The sequence below is a fragment of the Salvelinus namaycush genome, chromosome 39, assembly GCF_016432855.1.
Source record: "Salvelinus namaycush isolate Seneca chromosome 39, SaNama_1.0, whole genome shotgun sequence".
NCBI classification, from domain to species: Eukaryota; Metazoa; Chordata; class Actinopteri; order Salmoniformes; family Salmonidae; genus Salvelinus; species Salvelinus namaycush.
Window position 1 is genome coordinate 4995512 of NC_052345.1, and position 9853 is coordinate 5005364.

At 44.0% G+C, this 9853-nt stretch overlaps 1 protein-coding gene across 1 annotated transcript; it reads right to left on the minus strand.

The window, feature by feature from the left end:
• Window positions 1–892: 892 nt before the first annotated feature.
• lyl1 (LYL1 basic helix-loop-helix family member) lies at window positions 893–9387 on the minus strand. The gene is made up of 4 exons (XM_038978829.1): window positions 8931–9387; window positions 5544–7056; window positions 2742–2836; window positions 893–2342 (listed from the first exon to the last, which is right to left on the minus strand). The coding sequence occupies exons 2-4, from the start codon at window positions 6311–6313 to the stop codon at window positions 1822–1824; spliced, it is 1386 nt and encodes a 461-aa protein (XP_038834757.1). The 5' UTR covers window positions 6314–7056; window positions 8931–9387; the 3' UTR covers window positions 893–1821.
• Window positions 9388–9853: the final 466 nt, after the last annotated feature.

Genomic DNA, 9853 nt, shown 5'->3' on the forward strand with positions numbered 1-9853 from the left:
AGGGTTAGGGTTGAGCTGGGATGTGGACATGAATTTAGGGTTAAGGGTTGAGCTGGGATGTGGACATGAAGTTAGGGTTAGGGTTGAGCTGGGATGTGGACAGGAAGTTAGGGTTAGGGTTGAGCTGGGATGTGGACAGGAAGTTAAGGTTAGGGTTGAGCTGGGATGTGGACAGGAAGTTAGGGTTAGGGTTGAGCTGGGATGTGGACAGGAAGTTAGGGTTAGGGTTGAGCTGGGATGTGGACATGAAGTTAGGGTTAAGGGTTGAGCTGGGATGTGGACATGAAGTTAGGGTTAAGGGTTGAGCTGGGATGTGGACAGGAAGTTAGGGTTAGGGTTGAGAAGGGATGTGTACATGAAGTTAGGGTTAGGGTTGAGCTGGGATGTGGACATGAAGTTAGGGTTAAGGGTTGAGCTGGGATGTGGACATGAAGTTAGGGTTAAGGGTTGAGCTGGGATGTGGACATGAAGTTAGGGTTAAGGGTTGAGCTGGGATGTGGACAGGAAGTTTGGGTTAGGGTTGAGCTGGGATGTGGACATGAAGTTAGGGTTAGGGTTGAACTGGGATGTGGACAGGAAGTTAGGGTTAGGGTTGAACTGGGATGTGGACAGGAAGTTAGGGTTAAGGGTTGAGCTGGGATGTGGACAGGAAGTTAGGGTTAGGGTTGAGCTGGGATGTGGACATGAAGTTAGGGTTAAGGGTTGAGCTGGGATGTGGACAGGAAGTTAGGGTTAGGGTTGAGCTGGGATGTGGACAGGAAGTTAGGGTTAGGATTGAGCTGGGATGTGGACAGGAAGTTAGGGTTAGGGTTGAACTGGGATGTGGACATGAAGCTAGGGTTCATATTAATTAATTCGTATTAGATAAATAAAAATACAAAATGTTCTTATGTGCACTTTCTCATAACACACTTTTTATAGGATCACAAACCAACTTACAGCCATAAAATAAGCCAGGTTGATTTTCTGAACACAAAAGCACATCTTCAGCCCTTCACACAACAATACTTTTGCCAGCGACTACACTGTCTGTTTCTCAAACTGGACACAGCAGCAAAACAATTGTATGGGTTGAGAAATTGTGCTGATAACAGGGCTGCATGTATTCTGGAGTGCAATAAGAGGATGTTGAATAAGGAAGAGAGAACTAAAACACTCTTTATTTCAGGCAGCTAGCACGACCAATGTCCCAAATGGCACCCTATTCCCTACACAGTGCACTACTTTTGACCAGTAGTGCACTAAACAGGAAATAGGGTGCCACTTGGGACAACTGTGTCACAATTTTGACCTCTAAGGGAGGGAGGGTGGGACCATCTTCTTCATCTGACTAAAGAAAGAAAATAGGAAACTTCAAAAACTGCCACATAAACTACTGGCTGAAGGTTACCGTCATTGATGTTTTTTGATGTCTCAAACTGCAGGAAGCAAAGCCATGAGGTCAACATGGCTCCTTCAGAGGTTTTAGGGCAACTGACACTGTGCTGACTGGATGTACAAACAGTCAAGCCTACATTTCCCAGGTAGCCCTATAGAAGCCTCAGTTCTGATGAAACAGCTTACGTTACTCAGTCCCACACTGCAGGACACAAAATCCAGACAGAGGGACAGTCAAACACTAGCACAAAGTACTACAAGAACTCAGAGCTGACCTTGTAGATATTCCATGTCATTGAAAGAACTACATCGATTCCACAAGTCTCAAAGATTGCTGGTAGAGTAGTAAGTATACTGTACATTTTTGTCCTTTCTGTCAGTTTGTTGGATATTTTTTACTACCAGGTATTCATTTTTGTCCTCTTTGTGACATCACATGTCATGTCACCGCTGGTCACTGGCAAGTGTCACCACAGTCCGAATCTGACCTTTGACCTTTCCCGGAATGCCCCGCGGCACCACCATTGAGCTCTTAGCCCCGCCCCCCAGGTTCTCCTCGCTGTCTGTGTTGCTATAGCAACTGGAGGTCGGGGAGGTTGCCAAGGCGATCGATGAGTCTGTGGAGTCTCCTCTGTCGTGGTGGACCATAGTTGAAGAGGGAGTGTCACCCTGGAAAAGTGGGTGCATATCCTTGTTGTTGAGCCCCGCTTGGGCCCTCTCATCCTGGGCCTCCTCCTCAGGCGAGCCCCTGGCTTTGTCTTGAGACTGGTCGTTGAGCAGGGTGACAAGGAAGTCGATGTACTTCATGGCCAGGCGGAGGATCTCATTCTTGGAGAGCTTCTTGTCCGGAGGGTGGGTGGGGATGAGCCTGCGGAGGTCTGAGAAGGCCCCGTTGACGTTCTGCTGGCGCCAGCGCTCCCGGCTGTTGGTGAACACACGCCTCGCCAGCTTCTGAGGAGGGCCCGCTGGATGAGGATACACAGGCACAGTGCATTAAATACACATACGTACTAGTATGCACATGTACATACACGCAACTGAATATCAGGAAGGTGTTCCTAATATTTGGTATATTCAGTGTATATCACAGGAGGTTGGTGGCACCTTAATTGGGGAGGACGGGCTCGTGGTAATGACTGGAGCGGAATCAGAGGACAGGTATCAAATCCATCACATACATAGTTTCCAGGATGCCATTCCATTCACTCCGTTCCGACCATTATCATGAGCTGTCCTCCCCTTAGCAGCCTCCTGTGGTGTATGTGTACATACATACACTACATAAACTGTATCTCATTGATTTATCATATGCTGGTATTGGTCAGTAGTCCATGGACAGTCACATGAGTTTATCTTCTATTTACCATCACTGAGATCCAACTCATAGTGTGAGGAGGGCCGTCTCTTGATGCTTCTACTGGAAAAGATTCCATAGTTACCAGAGGGACAGAGATGAGAACTGAGAGAGAGAAGGAGAGAATCAAATCAAATCAAATCTCATTTTAACGGTCACTTACAAATATTTAACAGATGTTATTGCAGGTGTAGCGAAATGCTTGTGTTCCTAGCTCCAACAGTGCAGTAATATCTAACATACACAACAATACACATGAATCTTGGAATTAAGAAATATAGAAACATTAGGACAAGCAATGTTGGAGTCCGGAGTACAAATGTATATATACAGTTGAAGTCGGAAGTTTACATACACTTAGGTTGGAGTTATTAAAACTAGTTTTTCAACCATTCCACAAATGTCTTGTTAACAAACTATAGTTTAGCAAGTCGGTTAGGACATCTACTTTGTGCATGACACAATTCCAGTGGGTCAGAAGTTTACATACACTAAGTTGACTGTGCCTCTAAACAGATTGGAAAATTCCAGAAAATGATGTCATGGCTTTAGAAGCTTCTGATAGGCTCATTGACATCATTTGAGTCAATTGGAGGTGTACCTGTGGATGTATTTCAAGGCCTACCTTCAAACTCAGTGCCTCTTTGCTTGACATCATGGGAAAATCTAAAGAAACAGCCAAGACCTCAGAAAGAAAATTGTAGACCTTGACAAGTCTGGTTCATCCTTGGGAGCAATTTCCAAACGCCTGAAGGTACCACGTTCTGTACAAACAATAGTACGCAAGTATAAACACCATGGGACCACACAGCCATCATACCGCTCAGGAAAGAGACGCGTTCTGTCTCCTAGAGATGAACGTACTTAGGTGCGAAAAGTGCAAATCAATCCCTGAACAACAGCAAAGGACCTTGTGAAAATGCTGGAAGAAACAGGTACAAAAGTATCTATATCCACAGTAAAAACGAGTCCTGTATCGACATAACCTGAAAGGCCGCTCAGCAAGGAAGAAGCCACTGCTCCAAAACCGCCATAAAAAAAACAGACTACGGTTTGCAACTGCACATGGGGACAAAGATCGTACTTTTTGGAGAAATGTCCTCTGGTCTGATGAAACAAAAATGGAACTGTTTGGCCATAATGACCATTGTTATGTTTGGAGGAAAAAGGGGGATGCTTGCAAGACGAAGAAAACCATCCCAACCATGAAGCACGGGGGTGGCAGCATCGTGTTGTGGGGTGCTTTGCTGCAAGAGGGACTGGTAAACTTCACAAAATAGATGTCATCATGAGGAAGGGAAATTATGTGGATATATTGAAGCAACATCTCAAGACATCAGTCAGGAAGTTAAAGCTTGGTCGCAAATGGGTCTTCCAAATGGACAATGACCCCAAGCATACTTCCAAAGTTGTGGCAAAATGGCTTAAGGACAACAAAGTCAAGGTATTGGAGTGGCCATCACAAAGCCCTGACCTCAATTCCATAGAAAATTTGTGGGCAGAACTGAAAACGCGCGTGCGAGCAAGGAGGCCTACAAACCTGACTCGGTTACACCAGCTTTGTCAGGAGGAATGGGCCAAAATTCACCCAACTTATTGTGGGAAGCTTGTGGAAGGCATTTGACCCAAGTTAAACAATTTAAAGGCAATGCTACCAAATACTATACTTCTGACCCACTGGGAATGTGATGAAAGAAATAAAAACTGAAATAAATCATTCTCTCTACTATTATTCTGACATTTCACATTCTTAAAATAAAGTGGTGATCCTAACTGACCTAAGACGGGGAAAACTGATTTTAAATGTATTTGCCTAAGGTGTATGTAAACTTCCGACTTCCAACTGTGTATATACAGTATGTGGTGGGATGTATAGACATTATGGACAGTATGTGGAAAGAATATGTAGTATATCTGAAGAATACCTAGAATAGACTTGTATATGTACAGCAATAGTTAAATATAATGACCTTGACTAGACTACAGTATAACCATATGAAAGTGGGTAAAACAGTATGTAAACATTATTAAACATTATTAAAGTGACGTCCAAAGAGGGAGGAACGTGAGAGAGTTTTCATTGGAAACAAAAGATAACAAATAAAAGTATCCAAACAATAATAGAATACAACTGTAAAAGTACAAATGATGCTATTCAGGGGAGTAATCATGTTTTAAATGGTTTTCAAATTGTTACATGGATTTGAAATGGCAAAAACATTTCAAATTGACTGAGGGAGAGAAAGCGAGCAAAGCTATCTGTATGGTGATTATGTTTGGGATGTTGATGGAGTGTGCATGCTGTCAACAGGCTGTCTCTCATTAGGGCTGACACTGGCAGAGACATGCTGCTAAAATAGAACAATGTTCCTGCTGAGAATGAAGAAGAAGAAGGATATTTCATCATAGTGATTCTAGGAAATGGGGCTCTATGGGGAAGTAGCAGTTCTAGTTTAGTAATTGGTTAGGATTAAGGGTTAGGAAAAGCAGAAAGAGAAATCTACGATATAAACTGTCAGTTGTAGTAGTGAAACTGTCAGTTATAGTGAAACAGTTTGCCATACAGTATCAGAAAGCCAGTCATAACATGAAATATGATCATGCAAGTGGAGGCTGCTGAGGGAAAGACGGCTCATAAAAATGGCTGGAATGGAGTCATTGGAATGACATCAACCACATGGAAACCACATGTTTGATGTCTGTGATACCATTCCATTGACTCCATTCCAGCCGTTATTATGAGCTGTCCTCCCCTCAGCAGCCTCCACTGGGTAATGGAATATAACGTGAATATGAAACATTTCCCTATCACCTGTTGAAGAAGTGGTGTGATGGCAGATACTGGTGGGGCAGCAGGGGGCCCTGTGAGGAGATCGGTGGGGCCCCTGGTCTGGTCCCTGACAGGGAGGTGAGCTGGGTGAGGCGGATGCCCCCGTGGTGGTGGGTGTGGTGGTAAGGGTCATGGTGGTGGGGGTGGTTGGGGATGGGGTGCAGGGTAGTTAAAGGGGTGTTACTGGGGAGGGAGAGGGGGTGGGGGGGTTTACTGTGTCCCAGACTAATAACAGGGATGTGGGGAGGGAGGGGGGCAATAGAGGAAAAGGAGGAAGAAGAGGAGGAGGAGGATTGGGGGAGGACGGCAGGGGTAGTGGATGTAGACACTGGGGCTGGGAGGAGGGGAGGCGGAGAGGAGGAGGGGGCTTTCGGAGAGGAGCGAATGAAACCTCCTCCCTTGGTGTTGTTTGTTTCCATGGCAACCGGTGGTTCAGGTGCGATGTTGGTGGCGGCAGGGTGGTCAAGCAACTTGGTAGGGGACTCTGGAGGTGGAGGAGGGGAGGCAGGGGGGCTAGGTGGGACAAACCTGTCTTCCAAACTCCCTGGTTCATTAACCGGCGGTGGGCTGCTAGCGTCAAGTGAAGCCGGTGAGGGGGCCTGCTGAGGGCTCAGTCGTTCAGACTCCGATAGGGGGCCAGAGGGAGGGGAGGCAGAGGGGGGGTTCAGTTTCTCCATCATGGTACCTGTGGGAAGGCACCCCACCACTGCACCCCTCACCCCTTCCGCTATTCTGTCTCTCTCACCCAGCATGGTGTCTAGGCCACTAGCTGCTGCTGCTAGACCCCTATAGACCTCCACAGACCTATCTCAGCCCTGGGCCTCTGCTGCTACTCCAGATAATATCTCCTTATTATGCTGTTAGTCCCCTGGTCCTCCTGAACGACGGGTTGTCTATTGCTGTTATTAATCAGTCCAGGGATGTCTGTGATGGGCTGTCTGGGTCCTGGGTTTTCAGGGGTCAGGGGTCAGGGGGTGGTGTTGAAGCCTAAGGCTGATGCCCTCGGGTCTGGCTCAGTCCAGTCTTATTGTCACCTCTCATTCTGAGGGCTGTTGCGTGTGTGAGAGCGAGTGTGTGTGAGAGTTTGTGTGTGTGTGAGAGAGAGAGAATGACAAAAGGAGAGAGGGTGTGAGTGTGATCTTGCATTCATGGCCCCACTCAAGAGACTGTGTCCAATCTACAGTGGCTGGGCAGACGATGCTCACATCAATAATCATGTGCCAGTGTTTACTAGTGGTGTGACTGAGGTGTCTCTGGGTCTTCTTGGAGCTCCACAGCAGACTGGTTGGTCTGGCTTGAAGTTTAGTAGTCTAGACGTCTTTTTCCCATAGTACATCCTGAGGAATAGCCAAGTACGTTGTCTTTGAATGAGTCACCATCGGCCGACACTGTTGATTAGTCCCCCAGTCTGTCTGTCTGTCTTTTCGGATATGAATCAAACTGTCCATACAATCCACATTGTCCCAGGTGCATAAAGATTGGACGGTTTTCAAACCTGTAGAACAAAAGAGATAAGACACATTTGCTTTACATGATTTAGTGGGTCAAATACTGGAATGAATGAATGACATTTTATTTTCGTGTCAAATCACCAGTTGGCAACCCATCCCTTAATGGATTAATTGACACATAAACAAACATTACAATAATTCACTTTGGTTATTCAGTGATAATTCTTCGTCTGGAAGTGGTGAATAAAAAATAAAGCTAGATTTAGAATTTGGAATTAATTAAGAAATTAAAATGATACATTTTTCCATATATAATCTACATCAAAGCAAAATCTAGTATCCCTGGCCCTCTCACGAGCTGATGACAGGCTCAACATGGTTGTCATGGGTGTCCATTGTTTGGTATCATACTGTGTGTGTGTTTTCCTAATTTCAAGGAAGTTCACAGTTGTCATACGTTCTGCTTCTGCAAGACTTGGATGATTCATTATTCATGGCTGGATTTTGCAACTGTCTCTTCTCCTTATGCATAGCCTTATGTTTGGGGCAAATCCAACACATCACTGAGTACCTCCCTCTGTATTTTCAAGCATGGTGGTGGCTGCATCATGGCAACGGTATGCTTGACATCAACAAAGACTGGGGGAGTTTTTCAGGATAAAAAGAAACAGAATTGAGCTAAGGAGAGGCAAAATCCTAGACGAAAACCTGGTTCAGTCTCCTTTCCAACAGACACTAGGAGACAAATTCACCTTTCATTAGGACAGTAATCTAAAACACAAGGCCAAATCTACACTGGAGTTGCTTGTCAGGAAGACGGTGAATGTTCCTGAGTGGTGAAGCTACAGTTTTGACTTAAATCTGCATGAAAATTGCTGTCTGGCCTCGATCCCCAACACCTTGACAGAGCTTGAAGAATGTTTTTTATAATAATGGGCGAATATTGCACAATACAGGTGTGTAAAGCTCTTAGAAACATACCCAAGAAGTCTCACAGCTGTAATCGCTGCTAAAGGTGTTACTAGCATGTAGTGACTCAGGGCGGTGAATACTTATCTAATCAAGAAATATTAGTGTTTCATTTTTCATTAATCAAAAAAAAAAAATGCTTTTTTCTTCCACTAACATTCCAGAGTATTTTGTGTAGATCATTGATAAGAAATGACATATAAATCTACACATTTTTGAGAGAGAGAACAGGCGAGGTGAGCTTTCAATATAAACATTTGATTCATAGAAAAGTTTAATCCAAAAAATTACAGTGGAACAAATACACTCCCAAAGACGTGTTGAAGTCTTTCTTTTTGTTACACGTTTTTTGTAACATGTTATTATTTGCAATCAAATTATAATGTTGCTTAATTGCTTCACTATTTGTGTCATGAAGAGTACGTTACCTTCGATGTTCAGCTGCATTTGTGCCTACAATTCAATTTGAACTTGATGAAATTTTTATTAATGTTCGTAACGATTCAGATTTTTTTGTTGTTGTTATCCCTCATTTCCTTTGACATGAGACAAAAATCATATTGTATTTTTGTGTAAACTCAATGCACTCATTTGTTGTTCATTTCAAGTCATGAATTAGGAATATAATTTGGTGGTCTTATATCTGTATGGCTGCAAAGATATATATGTTTTATGTATATGATGTTATGTTTATTATAGCAGTAGTAAATACACAAACATGTATTTTATTGTCTGCAATGTTTTCTATATTATGTATTTGATCAAAGAACAGGCAATAACACATAACAGGTTTTCCTCCATAAAATAATTTAGCACAAAGAAAAATGAACTATAACTTCATACAATAAATGAACAATAATAACGTATGATAAATTGAGAAATGGCTTTGAACTCAATAGCATTGACCCTATACAGTAATATTTAAATTGACCAGTGTAGACCTACTCACCTACGCAGCATGAAAACCAGCGTGCTCTGTCAGTACAGTTGTTTACCCACAGGACCCTACAGTACCATAGGTAAGGTAGCACATGGCACATCTACTTTGCTTTCCGTCCTCCTTAAATAAATTGGGAACTCCAGTAATGTTTAAAAAAAGATGTAATATCAAACATCCAAAAGACCAAGAGATGAAGTCAGAAATTGGTCAAGGAATAACAAAATGAACAAAATGCCCTTTTGAATCCTTTGTGGTGATTCTGTTGAACGAAGGCGCACAAGCTGACAAGGTGATGCTGACCATGTCGTACTCGTGTTCTTATGTCATTCTCTAGTTCCCAATCTCTCTTTCTTTACTTTCTTCCCTCCTCTCCCTCCATGCCAGGAAGAGACAGAGCTCTAGTTGGATGGCGAGAGAGAGAGGTGAGAGAGAGCGAGAGAGAGAGAGAGAGAGAGAAAGAGGGAGAGAGAGAGAGCGAAGGGATAGACAGAGACAGAAGAGACAGAGAAAGAGAGAGAGAGCGAGAGAGAGAGAGAGAGAGAGCGAGAGAGAGAGAGGGAGCGAGAGAGGGAGCGAGAGAGAGAGAGCGAGAGCGAAGGGATAGACAGAGACAGAAGAGAGACAGAAAAAGAGAGAGAGAGAGAAAGAGAGAGAGAGAGACAGAGAGAGAGAGAGCGAGAGCGAATGGATATACTGAGAGACAGAAGAGAGAAAGAGAGAGAGAGAGGGACAGAGAGAGCGAGACCGAAGGGATAGACTGAGAGACAGAAGAGAGAAAGAGAGAGAGAGAAAGAGAGAGCGAGAGAGAGAGAGAGGGAGAGAGAGAGAGTGAGAGCGAAGGGATAGACAGAGACAGAAGAGAGACAGAGAAAGAGAGAGAGAGCGAGAGAGAGAGAGAGAGAAAGAAAGAGAGAGAGAGACAGACAGAGAGA

Bases quoted from the DNA above. Each gene is read 5' to 3' on its own strand.
- lyl1 (XM_038978829.1), bottom strand. From the start codon at position 6,313: ATGCTGGGTGAGAGAGACAGAATAGCGGAAGGGGTGAGGGGTGCAGTG. The intron at 2,837-5,543 runs GTGATAGGGAAA...TCTCTCTCTCAG, and splicing joins TCACACCACTTCTTCAACAG to TTCTCATCTCTGTCCCTCTG. The intron at 2,343-2,741 runs GTAAATAGAAGA...ATCCTCATCCAG, and splicing joins TGAGTTGGATCTCAGTGATG to CGGGCCCTCCTCAGAAGCTG.